A 17,896-nucleotide genomic window follows, 5' to 3' on the forward strand; every position below is an offset into this window, starting at 1 on the left:
GAGAATACTGAGGACACAACTGAAAAACGGAGAGTGGGCTCAGACAATGCTAGACAGCGCAGCAGAGGTGAGCATAGCTCGCAAAGTCCTTATGAATCATCTGGAGACAGTGGACACGAATGAATACCTTCAAGTGGAAACTGCAGATACCAGAGTTAGCAAGCCCCACAAAATATACGAGATAACATTACGTATAGAGGGAGATAAGACTAGGAAAATAAGGGGACTATTTTGGGATAACCTATCCAAAGGCTATGACATCCTTCTAGCTGAAAAAGACTGGCCACCGGAGTTTGTCAGGGAGTGCCCTCATGGCGAAGAAGTAATTATGCCTGCCTTCTCGAATCAAATACCGATTCATAAAAAATACACACTTGCTAGAAAGTGGGCAGTGGCCTTAGCACCTGCTTTATATAAAAATCATGTAGGATGGGATGAGGATTCTCCTCCTCACAAAATCCAGTTAAAATCACAACCAACTGCACAAAGGCAGTACCCAATTAAGCAAGAAGCTAAAAAACAAGTAAATGAAATACTAGATCAGCTAGAATACCAAGGGGTGATTGAAACTTGCACCTCACAAATGAACAATCCTTTGTTTCCGGTCTCCAAACCAGACAATTCGTACCGTCTAGTTTTGGATTACCGACACCTTAACACATGTTGCAAAACTTTTGCAGTGCAAAACTCACACAGTGCTGCACTAATGAATAACATAGTGCGCAAAAAATACAAAACAACCTTGGACATCTCCAACGGATTCTTTTGTCAAAACATAGCACCAGAGAGCAGATATTTAACTGCATTCTCAGTAAATGGCACTCAAAAACAATTCTGTCGGTTAGCCCAGGGGTACAAGAATAGCCCGGGGGTATTCTCAGCAAGAGTAACAGAATTACTACAACAATATGATGATGAAGCATTATCTTATGTCGATGACATTTACTTAACAGATGACGACTTGGAAACTCACTTGAAAAGAGTGAACACCATAATACTTGGTTTCGCTGCAGAGGGTTACAAATTCAACTTCAAAAAGTCCAGAATTGCCCATCTGAAAATTCAGTACGGAGGATATGAATTATCAAGTATTGCCTGGTTGACAGTCTTTTAAGAACTAGAAGAATTAAAAAATCTAAAATATGAAAAAACGTATCCTCTGCCAATCGACATTCTGCCTCTAAGACATTACGCCTGTGTAATCTATACAGACGGACATGCTCAACCCTCCGTTTGGGGAGAACATGCATACAATCCCACATGTGAGATTACAAAAGAAGTGTGGCACGGAGGTAAACTAAGACCTCTATTAACAAAATCACACTCAGTAGAAACTAATTCAGAACTACAAACTGAAATATTAGCTTTGAAAATGGCGCTAGATAATGCGGATCGCGAATTCCCGACACTTATAGTGTCAGATTCATATTTCTGCGTCAAAGCATATAACAAGGATTTGCAGACATGGATTCAGAACGGTTACAAAGATGACACAGGTGCACCAATAAAGCAGAGACTTCTCTGGGAACAAGTAGCTCTTTTGAAGAAAGAACTACCAAAGACTCACGTGACTCACTCACTGAGTCATCAACGTGATGGCGTTCACGTTGTGGGGAATTCATTGGCTGAGACAGCCGCAGCGGCAGCCACTAAATCGGCTCCCGTAGATCGAAAAAAGCGTACATTAAAATACATTGACGGCGAAACATTGCTGGCGGTGAAAACGTCATCAAAAGGCGACTGCTCAGCGTTACCGATCAACTATCCACTCAATTATACATACATAATCGATGCAAACTCCGTCCCTTTTGCTCGAATCCCTGGAGTGGGGGATAGAGTGATTCCAAACATGGACAGGAGAAACTTGTTAATCGCAGACGCACACATGGGCGAGGGTCACATACACCTTAAATTAAAAGATTCTCTGGAAGAATTACAATCACGGTACTGGTGGCCAGGCATGAGCCTGCACTACACCATGTTTGTAAAAAACTGCCCAAACTGTAACAGAGATCGCAGTGGGGAGAGAAGCAGTTTAATACCCCGTCGTATCAAGGCAGATAATATTACCAGCAAAAAGAATGGCTTGCGATTAACATACACAGGCTAGTTCCACTTATAATGTAGATCCACAGCACTCGGCTGACGTCCGGACTGTTATACAAGATTTGCGAGTCTAAATGGCATATACGCTAAGAGCATGCTACGTTCGACCAATTTTTCTTTTTCTCAGGCAATCCAGCCTGGGGGGGGGAAGGAATGGCCAAATGAGCACAGCCCAGCGGGAATCTTCTCACTTCCTTCCTGAGGGTATGGGATGGTGTAAAGAAAAAACCAAGACAGAAAGCAATCTATAATAGAAAGGATATTAGGTTCGGGAGCTGGGTGGGTCAAACATCTAATAAGTGTCCAACGTAGTCTAAATAACTTGCCAAGAAATTCTCTGAAGGGATTCAGTCCGTACGAATTATTATTCGGAACTAGGATGTTGATCTCTGACCTTGATAGTCAGACTTCAGTGGTAACAGAAAAAACCTTTGATGTCAAAGACCGTTTGGCTATTTTGCAGGACTTAAACAAAACAAGAAAAGACCTGAGCAACATACAGTTGAAACAACAGCCAACAACCACTGAAGATTCACCACCTGTCCCAGCAAGACCTGTCTGGATTCCAAAAGTCGGGGATCTAGTCAGGGAAAAGATCGCGGTAAAGAAGGAATTTGGGCCTTCTTACAGAAAAGCAGTTCCTGTCTTGTCTGTCAACGGGACAAGATCAGTTGTACTACCGCCACTTGCTGGAAAAAAGGAGAACCGAGTTGTATCCATCGACCTGGTAAAACCACAACATGTGGCCGATAACAAACAGTAGGCCAAGTGGACTCCCAATAAGTAGCAGAACACCAAGGTTTGCTACCAGTACAGAGGTCCTAACAAAGAGGCTCATCACATTCGAAACGCCTACAGAAGAACAACAAGGACTATGCAACAATGCAATAGAACTTAGACCTCTGAAAACCCAAATAAAGACATTTAGTAGAGACACACCAATCTATACAGAAGTACCAAGTGAAAATGCAAGAAACAAAAATCCTGAACCAATTGGAACAATTGACAGAACTGCATCCGGTTACTTCATCAACTTCGATGATTCCTCTGAAGGCTTCAGCGAACAAAAGACACAGCCATCATCAAAATCCTTTAAAGACAAAGCAAAGGAGCTTTTGAAACAACTAAAAGAAACATATCTGATTTCTCCATGGATTGAATTTTGGGTGGGTTTTGGTGCATTTATCCTCATACTTTGGCTCATCATGGTATTTACCTTGGGACGCTTCATTGAGGGAAAATATGCTAAAATGGACACAGCAAGTCAGAACATCAACTTGGTCCTCAAACCACACACATCTTCACACGTCGAGAAACGAGAACTTTCTTCAGAACTTTCTTCAGCCAACTTCACAGCAATTCCAATACCTGGTGGGGTAGCCTGGGACAACACTGACTATGAAATCTATGGTCCGGTCGAGATCCTGAAATATCCACACCAAATCAAGATCTCTTTGAGTGACTTTGCAAAACCAAACTCATTTGCTGATGATTGGGACTTTGAAAGTATTAACAATATGATGTCTGACTTAGTAATGTCTGCTAAATTTACAAAACATGATTATTTGCAAGGTTCTACAAATTATGATAGTATGTATTGCTATAACCATTATGGTAACCATTTCTTGCATAAATCTGCACAACCTAGAAATGTTTTAAATTATAATCAATGGGAACATTGTGCTACACCTCCAAAAGGGAGCTCTAGAACCGTTTATGACAAATATTCATATTTTTCAGGTTTTAACATAACTAATGCTGAAACATTTTATTACAAATTGTCAAACAAGACAGGGATGAAAACCATGATAACCAACACAAAATTGATATATTCAGATTCTTTCTTTGAAAAAATGAATACTTTTGGATTTGATTATTGGGACAAACATGTTGATTTGAAAAGTGTTTGGGGTACAAAAGAATGGCAAGTACAGGGTTTAGAAGCTTTGTTTAGAGCCTGCATGATCCCAGAACAAATGATATTCTTAAATGACACCGTCCAACAAACCACCTGTCTTGGCCTAGCAAAAATCAAAGATTTAAATAACCTGTCTATTCCAAAGCCAACAATGTTTAGCAATAACTCTGATACAGATGAAGAAATAGACATAAACCATATACTTAACCAAAACAGAACACATCCTGATTGGAAACAATGGTTGATCTGGCCCACAGATACAAATAACTGTCAAGATAGATTCCTGAATAAAACACAGGGTTTCAAAATGAACAGGCCAGACCCTAGATATCCTCAAAGACATCACCCAGGGATAATAACAACCTACAGTGTGGGCAAATTATGCCTTCAATGGCTACAAACTTCCACACTGCCTGAAATTAAGCAACACCTAACTTTACTTACTGATGGTGCTGACTTGCGTGATTTCATACTGGGACCACGCAAACAGCGTCATAAGCGTTTCATAGCAGCCTCTGTATATGCAGCATACAATGAGGCCTGGAAGGTTACTCAAATTGAGACAGCAGAAAGAATACGGGAAATTGACTGTATTAATTTGGAAAAATCACTTTCTGTAGTGGACAATGGGTTAATGACTCTGTCCTCCAGAATTTTTTCATTGGACAGCATTGTGTCTTCAGCAATCGATATATTATCGCAAGACTTACTGTTATTACAACATGGTCAGTCACAATTGCGTTCTATCGTACAGCTTGGCTGGACGTTACAAAATCTGCGTTCAGGCTATGTGCCTTGGCGTTTAATCAACACAACGTCACTATTCCAAATCTTTAACCTTACTGATAGACAAATCGGTATGGCGCAGAAGGGTGCTGATTATACAATCTTGAGCATTGAAAAACTAGAAAGATTACCAATGACAATGTCAGAACGACCTGTCAGTGAATGGATAATACACGGAATCATAAATATTCCAATCTCAACCTTCAGGTTTCAATACTGCCAAAAATATATACAGGCTGGCATGTACGAGAAATTGGGAAAAGGGTACCTTAAAACAACTTGGAACCTGCCCTATTCACATGCATGTGTCAGTAACAAAGGACAGAAAGTGTTTCTTAGTGGCAACAATTGTGCTGTGTCACTGAGCGGCACGCTTCTGTGTAACGGTATTAGTTTGCACGGAGCCTGTGAAGGGAATTCATACAACCTTTCATGTCACCAGCAAGGCGCACCTGCAACTGAAATAGAACCATTCTTTCAAAGACTCTATAATGGGAGTTACATTCTTATTGTAGACCGCAGATGCTGTAGTCTTATGCCCGGGACTCCTTATCTCGTCACTACGACGGCGAAGGTCAAGTGCTGTGGACGTTCTTTGTTCCCCAGCTCCTTTCCAGACAGGGAGGCAAGGGCATGGCCCGGTCTGAAAATTACTTCTATTCGAATAGACACTTTAAGCAGAATGAAAACAGTGCTTCTACAGACGCCTACAAGGCTCACGTCATCTAAAGAAACGTATGATCTACAAGTCGCAAGGACGACTGCAGAGATACATACATTATTATCAACTAATTCCCCCGTACATTTCGCGGAAATCCTGAGCGAAATCTTAAATATTTCTGATACCACTGGGGTCTCAAAGGTATTTAAGACAGTATTTTCGATGGCATTAACACCATTCAAAGCCATACTGGGTATTTTTCCAGACTTCGTCCATTCGATTTTTGGCGGACTTCCCCTGATCCTAGGACTAATTGCAGGAATCCTATTCCTAGTCCTTATTTTTCGTTATGGCAACCCATGTCACAGAACAAAATCTCACGACAATGGACGATACGATCCTAGCCATTGGATACCGGGACCGGATATCAAAAATCCTGGGACTCTCCCGGCTTAGAGACCTAAACATGACTTGGTTTCTATCATTTCGACCAATGTGGCAAAGGTGTGTTTTACCTGTACTAAGGTGTCTGCTATGCGGAGAAGAATGCGTGTTAGACACCTGTCTGACGCTACAATCGGATGCGCCAGTGGATGCAGATACACTGTTGGTTCCTACCAAGGTTCACGCACTGTGCTGCCCTCAAAGGCTGCCAATTCTGATGACGGCATTCCTGGAATCTTCACCACTGCGATTGAAGAGTAGTGAAGTTCAAGATGAAAGCAGCATCGAACAGGTACGACCTTCTGTCAGCAATGCAAATCAGAATGTCAATGGAGACGATCATGCGCACGAATGCATGGTTACCCCTATTTCCGACTTAGTGGAACTTTCCCATGAAGCTGTTGACAGTTTTTTCGAAAGCCTGAATGATATGATGTTCTCTCCGGAACAGAAATAGAGACTTTTGAGTAAACTCGCACGCGGCGTTCCCTGAATTCGGCCTTCAACTTTAATAATAAAGTCACATGAACAATTACAATCCAGTTCACGGACAGCAACTTTTTTCAGCAAGCCCTTAAAATATTTTTCTATATATTTTTCCCCGGGACACTGACCTTCTGCTTAAAGTAAGAAACTATTCCTAGAGAACTAAGATTTCTATTTTTTTAGATTCTTTATAGACTTTATATAGACTTTAGCTGCCCACTGGTATGTTCACAATATATTTTATGTGATGAAATGGTTTCGACTTTTTTTCTGTATAGCCATATTAAGAGCCATTTCATGTGTATTTCTCATATACCAACAAACAATAATGCATAACAATGCGTGTTTACTTTTGCATTTAATTCATAGCTTAAGTGCATACAATATATATGACTGCAATTTTTCAGTATATTTGAAAATTTCAAAATGCATTTATGTATTTTGGGGTGGTAAGGTATACACTATACTCTATACTATGTTATACTATGCATAGATTAGTAGATATGACCATAGTTAGCGTGGAGTGGGTGTCGTGTATTTCTATAGGTTCTGAATCGATCCCCCTATTCCTGACCCTATTCTGGTTAAACTTTCTAGCTAGTTAACTAACAGTCAGCCCATGAGGCAAGAAATTCCCCATGATGCAGATACCGTTATCTGACGCAGTCACACTACGGCACAGGAACGTGTTATCTGATTAGGTCATAACGCTTGAGATCTAATTAGACAAGCGATATTCCTCCAGCCCCTGATAAGGCATACGACGTTCTCATAACAAATCAAACCTATGACAACCTGGATAATCCGTGCGGCCATTGTTTTGATTTCACAGAGAACTTTAGTAAAGAATGTGCTAACGAGCAAGTCGTATGACATCTTTATTGACGTACCTATGTCCATCCTTACGTCAATCCCGGCACCTTTAAGGTATAAATATTGCCGATCTTGCCCTATGCAAAACACACGCGTGGTGACAAGACGGAGCAGCCACACTTGCCGAAGCCGAGAGCAGGAGCAGACCCCGCTGGCAGCAGCCCCGCCTTCCTGACGCGCTGAGAGACGCGCTGCTATCTCAAGCCGAGAGACCCAGCACCGGCGCTTCCGGGTAGCCCTCGCAGGCAGCCTGGAATATCGAGAGCAGAGAAAGAGATACCATTCCTCATTCATCCTAAATTCCAGGTACAGAACTGAAAAACCCCTCCTAGAGAATTCTTTAGTTATTCACTTGGCAAAAACAAACTTAACTTAAACTGTAACTTTCTATTCCCGCCCACGCATTAGACTTAGGTCAGGTACACGGGGTAGGCGTATTTAGAAACACCAGTTGAGTACGTTTAGTCAAATGTATATGTGTATGTAAATATATTTTAATCATTTTAAACATCATATGGCTCAGAAACCATATCAATGTTTTTACAGTATTATTTTATACTATTGCTTCTAATGTATGCACTTTACTTAACTATAAGTATCGCAATAATATCGATCCATTTCTCTTGTACGAGAAAAGAGACTGATCAATAAATAACATCTTTTATTGAACACGCCCGTCTCTTCCTTTTCTCTACATTCTGATGAGACTAAGAATGCACGTACTGACTGAGTAAAATAATTGCCTTGTGCTCACACGACTCTTGAGATTGACTCTTGATTAGGGGAGAGCAAAGTTGTCATGTTCTATGGTTGTCAGAAACTAAATCCCTTCTTGTCTAATCAGGGGAGTTAATCCTTCCTTGAACATTCGAGAAAGTTTCTAGCGAACTCTGAGCTTAGCTGGCAAACCCAAAAATTAAGTCTAGCATCGACAGTAGTAGACCTAGTTAACGTCTGGCCTAGGCCTTTACTGCTGTAGGTACTATTCCAATGCGCAGAGCCTATTGGGAAAATAGGAACTACACTACAGAGGCTTAGCATACCGCTGCAGAACATTTTTACATCCCATAGATTTAACTGAGTACATGTTATAGCAGTTGCTGTTGGGTCAAGGTAGTGCATATAGGATACTTACTGGCTGATACACAGTAGAACTGTTAAGGATATGGCTTTCTGGAATCAGGAATAGGTGAGAGAATATTAATGAAGTAGATACCTTTTAGGGATTTTTTCCCTCTTAACTTCAAGAGCGTGGCTGCTGGGGACCAGAAAGTTTAGAATACAAAAACGGTGGGTCAAAACTGTAGAATGCTTGTAGTTGTGTATCTGTTTATCTTCTTTTTGTGCAATATGTGGCTTTTATGGCTTCAATTTGGGCAGCTTTTAGTCGATTTGCTAAGTGCATTAATGAAGTGGGTGTTTGGAACTTTAAATGAGGCAGCTGGGTTTGACGGTGGTAAAAGGTTAAAGTGTTGATGGTGGTAAAAGGTTAAAGTGTTGACCGTATGAGGGATATGATGGTGAGGTTAATTTTGTCAGAATTTCTCTTAACAGTACAAAGTGTGCTGTGGTATGTAAAACATAGATGAGAAAAGGGGCTGCCTTACATCAGTTAGCACACTGGGCATTGCCACAGTTGATATAAGAGATGGCAAGTACTTTCATTGCTGCTTTCAAGGCAGGATATCGGACACCAATTATGGGAATTATTCTAAAGCCCTCTTTGCATGTAGCATGTCATCTTGAACTCAATCAATTGGGCACCAAGTAACTAATAAATGCCTTGGGACCAAAGGTGACCTGTTTATATATGAGAATTAGACCTGTCCCTAGGGATTCGAAATATAGGACCTCTGGAGTATAACCTTCCTTCATACTAGGGAGTAGTCCCTCTAGACATTACACTCTGTTTACAACAAATGTAGATCCAGTCGTTCTACTCTGAATTTACATTTTGATAATCTGTTACTGATTACCCTACATGTACGTACTACAGATTGTCTGGAAATTGCTGTTTGTACTGTTCAACATTGTGCTATGCGAAGCCTTTACACAAAAGGCAATAATTGCTATTATAAAAAAAAAATGGGGGGCGCCAGTTACATGGTTAATTTAGGGCACAGTTTTGGGCCGCCTTTTCTCACCACAGGACATACGTGAACACAACTTCTCAGTCCTTTTACTGGCATAATTTACCTCATTATTTGATTTTGTGTCCACTGCAGTTTACTAAGGGAGCCTTTGTTTAGAGGTCATGTAAATTGTTGGCGACCCGGTAGGACTGAATCTACTGATGCCATATTAACTTGTAGCCCCTTTTAACCAAAGCCAATCACCAGTGATCTCAATTAGATGGGACTAGCCACAGACCACTTGATTTTTGTAGGGCTCAGACCATGTTTGAAGTTGATGTACTGTAATAAAAACGTATCTGGCCCTTTAATCACATGGATGAAAGTGAGCAGTATATTTGGACTTTTCTTTGCAATAGCATAACCAATTGTTTGTTTTTTTACTGAGTTTTATATAGCATATACTTGACCTTAAGGTATCGGGTATCCGAGCGCTTTTACATTCACCAGGTGCATTACAGATGAACACAGTCATGTTTTTTTTCTTAGGCACAGGGAGATTAAGTGATTTGCCCAGAATCACAGGATGTTGAGCGTCATTGCCGAGACTCGAACCAGGTACCTGATTCAAGGTCGACCGTCCCAGCCTTTAGGCCACATTCTCTCCCCGATTAATAAAAAGTTACTTATAAAATACTATTCAACAACTATATTCCCATCTCCTTTGTATTTAAGAGAGCCTAAACCAGACAATGCTATAATATTGAAAACATTCTTAAACTAATAAAAGCCTAATAATTAACTGTCTGATTCAAGAAATGGCCCATACATTACCAAGTCGTTCAATTTCTTTAAGGTTTTAGGTGTAACAAAAGATGGGAAACCTGCCTTGATAATGTGCTAGTTAACATTGTAGCGACGCACAACTATCTCCGTAATTAATAATAACCACTTCCTTCTAGGGTTAATATTATGAGGAGATAGATGAATAATAAAAGGAGGTGGAAGAGAGGAGAATTAATAGTAGTCAAGTTGTCATATAAATATTGTACTAGTGAAGCTTATTAAAAAGTGGGGCATATGGATAATTTCGTTTTTTTTTGTACATTGTTGATATTAACCTAAGAGACGTTCGATCCCCTTACTTTGGAAAACATGTGTACGTTACACTGGTTGCATGAAAAACAAAATGCATTTTCTGCATTTCAAAAAGATGGGTAAAATGTAACCAATAATTATGTAAGTATTTCAATTTGTGTATACAAATTGGAATACTTTCATTGTTGAGTGGCTACCTCCCATTGCACACCGTCAAGAAAAGGGAAAGGATTTTTCCAGAGTAGTATTGTCATTGTACCAATATAAGCATACTTTTTGGTTAGGCAGGAAGAGTTTGTTTCCTGTGGATGGAACAGAAGGTAACCTTGTCCTGGGTATCTAGATGTGCCGACCTCGAGAGCAGGGAGATTGGAAAGGTTGTCATTCAATGTGTGGCACCTGTGTAAATAGAAAAAAGTGCGAGGAAACAAATGATCAGGAAACAAATGATCAGGGGGTCGGGATTGTGAGATGGAGGTTCAATATGTGTGAAGCTGGTTCAGTGGATCTTAGAGACTGGATTGAGCACCTACATACTGTAACCCTTCCGTATGCATTATTCACCACATCCATTGTGGATAGACCTGGTGAGTGAGCTTTTCAGTAGATAGTACAAGTGGGACTTTGGAGAAATAAGGTATGTAGCTCTCCACTCAATCAACCTAGATTGGCTTATGGTTAAGCAATAAAGGCTACTCGTAATATAGTAACAAACTACTTTTGGTTTTCGACATCACTGATGTAACATGCGAAGTCATAATTAGTACTGGAAAAAAAACAACGTTTGAAGTGACTTTATAGTTGAGTGTGGAAATAAGACAAGAACTAATATTTTAAAACAGGCCAAAAACCACTGAAATACACCCGTTATAGTTTGCCACTATGGAAGTCAAAACTGATGTAATTACACAAGTTTTGCAAGCCGGACAAACTTCTTCAGAACCAATACTTCCATTTCATGAAGCCCTGACAGACACCTTTGGAATCTTTGGAACTGGGGCTTCTGTGTTCAAATCAAGCCTCAGCACTTAACTGAAAATTGTGTGATCCTAGGCAAGTCACTTAATCTTCCTGAAACTAAAATATGATTGTGTATAACGCAATTGTAAATTTGTGTAACATAATTGTGTAACTCAAAAGATGTAAATGCCCACTTAACACACACAATCTTGTATCATCTCCCAAAATACTCCATAACATGCTCAATTGCTGCCCAGGTAGGTTAGTGTTAATACCTACATAAATGCTCCATGAATGCTTCTTATTTTAGTACTGCAATTTTAGTAAAAACAATATGTTGAACCTCATAAGTAAAACTACATTACTATTTTTTTTATTTATTTCCATGTTAGAGTGCAACAGATAGCTCTTCAAATTCTTCGTCAAAGAGGGAACCACCCATGCAGATAATATCCTCTCCAGCGTCTGATATTGATAGATACTGTGCTCTCGGTCATATCCATGACCAGTATATCTCGGACCACTACCATCTGAACCAAGTGAGTGTTCTTTAATTTCTTTTTAATTCACTTTGAAACTATATTGTTTCTTCGATCAGGCTGTCATTTAGGGTGTTTGATATGGTTCACTTGCCGCTGTGATGCAAAATATATGAGCCATGTATTGCTTAAAATTGTGTTGCTCCTTAAGCCCATAGGGCACATTAAATGTACTGCCAAGTATAAAAATCTATATTTTTTAGTTTTGGTACAGACATAATTGACATTTATATTTCATTGTAAGGTAAGCGGGCACAGTACTAGTAACTGTGGCAAAGAGGCATTGTTTCTGTTTGGGAAGTGGTTAAATGTCTTGTATTAGGCAATAGACTACAATACTTCAGATTGACAAACCTGCTTTAACTTTCCAGATCTTTGGTTGCCATGCTCTTAATTGACCCTAGGTAAATATCCATTGCCTTACATTGCAACAGAATAATAGCTTTTCAGATTCACCTAAATTTTCAGTGTCACTGAGCTCCACAGGTAAAATTATTTGCAGTGTTTAGAGCTCTTCAAATGTCCTGCCATCATCAATGAAAAGCTCTACTGGCACCTGCACGTTTTTTGCGGTGGGCACATTTAATATAGTCATTCTTTTCTTTGCTAGACGATCAATGTTTTCTCTAGATATGCGTGCTTCTACCGTTGCTCTTCTATTTATATAGCCCTACTAACCACACCATCTCTAGCTCAGCTTCTAGAATATATCTTGTGTAAAAAATAAAAAAATAAAACAGCTGATGAGACCTATGCATCGCCTCTGTTTTTGGCACTTTAAGGTCTGCTTTTTAGGGAACACCTGCTTTAGACTCCTATTCTCTCCTACTTTATAAGTAGCTTGAACTAATTTTTCATAGCTTCAACAACACAGAAACATTTTCAGATCTTAACAATGTATGTCTCAAAGAATAACACAGTCAACCACACCAACAATACACTACATACTGTCAAATGATGGATCATCCTTTCTGAATGATCGCCTTCACAGATCCTCCCAAATATGGGCCTAGGTAGAAAATGTGGTTCAAGGACATAATGGTGGTTGGCACGACACAAAAGCTAATAGCATAATAGAATATGACGCCTCCAATTGTTTTTTCTCCTAATGTCTGTTTTCGCATCCAACCACGGAGCTCCATGTGCTATAGAGTTTATAGAACAACAGGGTAAGATTCTAGGGATTCAAGGGATCTTAAGAACTAACTGCAGTTTGTTATTAAGAGAGATATAGTTGGGCCACCAGTACAGCTTCCTTTTCATCAAAGATCCCTATGTTTTGGCAGGTTTTTCTTTCTCCTTGTACTTGTTCTTTGGTGTTTTTCTTCATAGGCAAAAGTGAAGTTGCATAACCTCATCGGGAGATGTCATGAGATTTCTTACTTATTGAACCACGGAGTTAAAGCTTGCTCCTTGCCTGTTTGGCATTTAGTGAGCATGCACCTCAAAAGACATCCTCTTTCATTTAGACTGTATCAATCGAAATTAGATGTGCTCTTTTTGTAGTATTTATGACTATTCTCGTACCCTAACAGGCATATCTCTGATCGGTTGATGAATGTACTTTCTCCTCAAAATATTCAAGAGAAATGGAAGCTCTTGAGTTGAAAGATATGGTCTCAATGGAGGCTACAAAAGCGCATAGGGATTTTTAGTGGTGAAAAGTGAAAAGACTCTTTGTGTAGAAGTTCTTGCTCAGGCCTAATAAAAGCAGTAAAAGAGAGGGGTGTGGCCATGGTGACTAAGTTGGCGGACGTAGGAAATTTACTTGCTTGGCACTCCTGTTGCTAGCCGCCTATGGGTCCGTCTGCCGCCATCAACTAGGCTACAAGCCATGGTAGATGACGGAGAGCCCCAGAAGAGTGCAGAGCACACCAGTGGTACGGAGCGACCTGCTGATCGAGTAGCCCACACCTGAGCCTAGTGGGCCTTGTGGCCTGGAACTCACCGCTGGTCCATGTGTTTCTGAAGTGACAGGCCGCAGTTCTGGTGGACCGCCAGGCCTACAATGGCTTGACACTGGACTGTGATGGACCTCCTCATTGACCTAGCTTCATAACCCCCTGATAGCAGTAGTCGGCCAATGACCTAATGCAGTGGCTCCTACTTCCTTCCATATAGCCATGAGACTCTATGCACTCAGGGAGGGAAGCGTATTCCTACCTGCCTGACCCTCGGAGCACCGGATGAACGTGCCTGCTGATGCGCGTCAGAACGATGGTGAGGTGAGAAATGTGGCTAAGGATTGTGGTGTCCAATCCCCATGTGCTGTGGGAATAAAACCGAAATCTCCCCTCCTTCACCATTCCCTGCAATTTTGCCTTGCCATTGCTCAGGTACTCTGTCATTAAGCCTCAGCAGGGGCCACTATACCTTTAAATGAAACCCATCGCCTAGGCAGGGTGCACAAGTGTGGGGCTAGCTTTATCATGATCATGAGTGGTGTCCCAACCGACTGTTATATAAGAAAAAGAGACTATCATTGTTACTGCAAGCCCAGCCACCCACTGCTGGGGTACAGTTGGCACTGGAGAAAAGCAAAGACTTCGGGACAGTCCTTGTGGTGCTTCATTCGAGGGACACACTGCCACCTTGATCCAAATGTTGAGGCCAAGTTCTCTTAGTTCGCTTTGGTGTTTGTAGAGTCACATGGCTCATGCAGTGATCATGGGTGATCATAGGCTGCTCTCTTACTGGAGGAAGGCTGTGGCAGCAAGGACACCTGAAAGTAGCTGCACATAATCAGTTCCCACATCTGGATGCCCTCACATACGAGGGCAGACTTTTTTGTTTTTTTGCACTCAGTTGGATGCATTGGGCGTTAACCAGTTTTCGTTGCATAATTTCAGCACCATGGCTGGGCTTAAGTAGGCTCATCTACGTTATCAACCTTTGGTGAGTGTCAGCAACAGCATGAAGCGAACTTCATTCCAGCAGGGTGAGATACATTAGACAATATCCTGGAGGCAATTGAGACAGCCAAGGTTTCCCTGGAGGTGGATATAGTTGCTGTTGCCATTGATTATGGTCTGTTGCTAGAGAACCAGAAATAGCTGAAAAGATTACTCAGTCAGAATATGTGCTCCAAGATCTGCAACCCCAGACACCTGATTTACAGCAACAGCTCAAGGATCTAATGGACCGAGTGGCTTTCTGGAGGGCTTGATGAAGGGTCGCCAGTGGCACGGTATCATTGGGTGATTAAAAATACGCAAGGTATTGGAAAGCCACATCATTATCAAGTTCCTGGAGAACTGATTTAAGATCTTTGCGGTATTTCACACCCTGCTTATTTCCTCTGTGATGTATTCCTATAGGTTCTGTATCGATTCCCCTATTCCCGGCCCTGTTCTGGTTAATACTTAACTAGCAGCCGACCCACGGTGCAAAAAAACGTTATCTGATTAAGCCACACCACGGCACAGAAACGTGTTATCTGATTAGGTAATAACGCATGCCATCTAATTAGACAAGCACTATTCCTCCCGCCCCTGATAAGGCATACGGAGTTCTCGAAACAAATCAAACCTATGAGAACCTGGGAAAATCCCTGCGGCCATTGTTTTGATTTCACCGAGAACTTCAGCAAAAGAATGTGCGAACAAGCCCGTTCGTATGACATCCTTATTGACGTATCCATGTCCATCCTTACGTCAATCTCGACACCTTACAGGTATAAATATTACCGACATTGCCTTAAGCAAACACACGCGGTGGTGACGAGATCGGAGCAGCGAGACGCGCTGAGGAGCCCAGCAGAGAGCGAAGCCCACACGCGCTGCCCCGCCTTCCTGACGCGCTGAGAACGAGAAGCTGTTTTTCTCCTGCCGAGAAATCCAGCTCCGGCGCTTCCAAGCAGCCCTCGCAGGCAGCTGGAATATCAAGACCAGAGACGAGAGATACCAGCCCTCAACCATTCTAGATCTCAGGTACAGAACTGAACAACCCCTTGCAGAGAATTCTTGAGTCAGTCACTTGGCAAAACAAACTTAACTTAAACTGCTACTTATCTACTCCCGCCCAGGTATTCGGCTTAGGTCAGGTACACTGGGGTAGGCGTGGTTAGAAGCACCAGTTGAGTACGGTTAGTCAAATGTATATATGTATGTATCTATTTTATCAATTTTAACTATCATATGGCTTAGAAACCATATCAATGCTTCTGCAGTATTATTTTATACTTCTGCTTTTATTGTATGCACTTTACTTAACCATAAGTATCGCAATAATATCGATTCATTTCTCTTGTACGAGAAAAGAGACTGATCAATAAATAACATCTTTTATTGAACACGCCCGTCTCTTCCTTTTCTCTACAAACTGGTGAAACTAAGAATGCACGTACTGACTGAGTAAAATAAGTTGTCTTTTGTTTTCACACGACTCTAGAGATACACTCTTGATTGGGGGAGAGCAAAGTTGTCATGTTCTATGGTTGTCAGAAACTAAATCCCTTCTTGTCTATCCAGGGAAGTTAAACTCCTCCTTGTCTATTCGAGAAAGTTTCTAGTGAACTCTGAGCTAGCTGGCAAAACCAAAAACTTTAAGTCTAATATCGTCAGTAGAAGACCTAGTTAACCTCTGCCCTAGGTCTATACTATTGAAGATATTATTCCAATGCGCAGAGCCTATTGGGATAATAGGAACTACACTACATGGCGCCCAAACGTTTGGATAGGCGATAAAACTAACGCAAGACATTAGAGTAACTCAGTCGTGCTTTTTCACACAGAACCCCTTTTTCCCATAATACTCCAAAGACGTCTGGAGTGGGTAAAAGGTCATATCCGCCAAACCTCGCAGGAGGAGACTCCTATGTATGGTTCTTGGTTTATTCAACGTTGAAGGATACACTTCCAAAATATTGTGCATCTAATCTTTGTTTCCATAGAAACCTGATCTGCAAACAAACAGAATAACCTTCCTGTCGGTAAAATGATAGACAGTGATGAAGAAAGGGAGACCGCTAGAATAGCAGCTGAACTCCTAGTAGCAGACAATACTCTGCTGGAAAATGACCCGGATGCAAAACTCATCCCGGTCAACATAAGAAAATCTATAACTTTAAAACTTATAGAAAATGGACTGACATCGAGAGGTGGTACAGTCATATTCGTAATTGAGGCACACGAATATCGGCAGACAGAGGTATTCTATTCATGGATAAACTTTCCAGCAGCAAACGCTGTAACAAAAGAGTTCCACTATCATAAAATAGAGGAACCACCGGATACCTACACTCCTTTCGAGGAGGTGGAAGTACCACTCAAATTCCAAGAGCACCTGCTCTTGTTTAATGGCGCCCTAAAACATAATAATCACATCACCAGGCTCGGTCCACTAGGTAGACCAGGAGCAACGTGGCCGGTCCTAGCCGGATATACACCACATCCAGACATTGAAGAAATGTCTGCACCAGATCTTTTAGCACAGCTAAAACAACTAATCAAAATACATAGACAATTAGTCCAATATGTAATGCGGACTTCAACAATCCAACCAGCAAATAAAATTCCACAGCTGACCCCTCATCAGCGTAACACAAATAAAATTACACCACAGAACATACAGTCCTGTCTAGGTAAAGTACCCGCAAAACGGGAACAAATTCCTTTCTGGCTAGCACAAAAAATCACTCAAATAGAGGCGGTGTTTCCAGACACCACCCCTGTAGATAAACACAGGATTCTGACTATCTGTCTTCCAATGGGAATCGCACCACATGTGGAGGACTGTGACACTTGGGGTACAGTCTTTGCTTCCATATACACAAAAACACATGTTGTACCATCCATGTCAGTAATACCAGATGTGCTAAAACAAATTCAAAATGAATATGGTCCAGAACCCGCTTTAACTCTCGGTATGAAATTACTGAAGGACTTCAAGCAGGTCTCGGCTATATTATTAGCCAACATAAAGGGAGAAGCAGCAAACGTGGCGATCCGCCAAA

General features: G+C 41.2%; 1 protein-coding gene across 3 annotated transcripts in view; it reads left to right on the plus strand.

Moving 5' to 3' along the window:
* The window catches only part of SPRED2 (sprouty related EVH1 domain containing 2), a 516,049-nt gene that overhangs the window by 269,243 nt on the left and 228,910 nt on the right, over positions 1-17,896 (plus strand). For all 3 annotated transcript variants that reach the window (XM_078649408.1, XM_078649407.1, XM_078649406.1), the window contains exon 5: positions 11,797-11,943. In XM_078649408.1, coding sequence (XP_078505534.1) covers positions 11,797-11,943 — 147 coding nt within the window. The remainder of the gene's footprint in view (positions 1-11,796; positions 11,944-17,896) is intronic.

The sequence above is a fragment of the Lissotriton helveticus genome, chromosome 6, assembly GCF_964261635.1.
Source record: "Lissotriton helveticus chromosome 6, aLisHel1.1, whole genome shotgun sequence".
Lineage (NCBI taxonomy): Eukaryota > Metazoa > Chordata > Amphibia > Caudata > Salamandridae > Lissotriton > Lissotriton helveticus.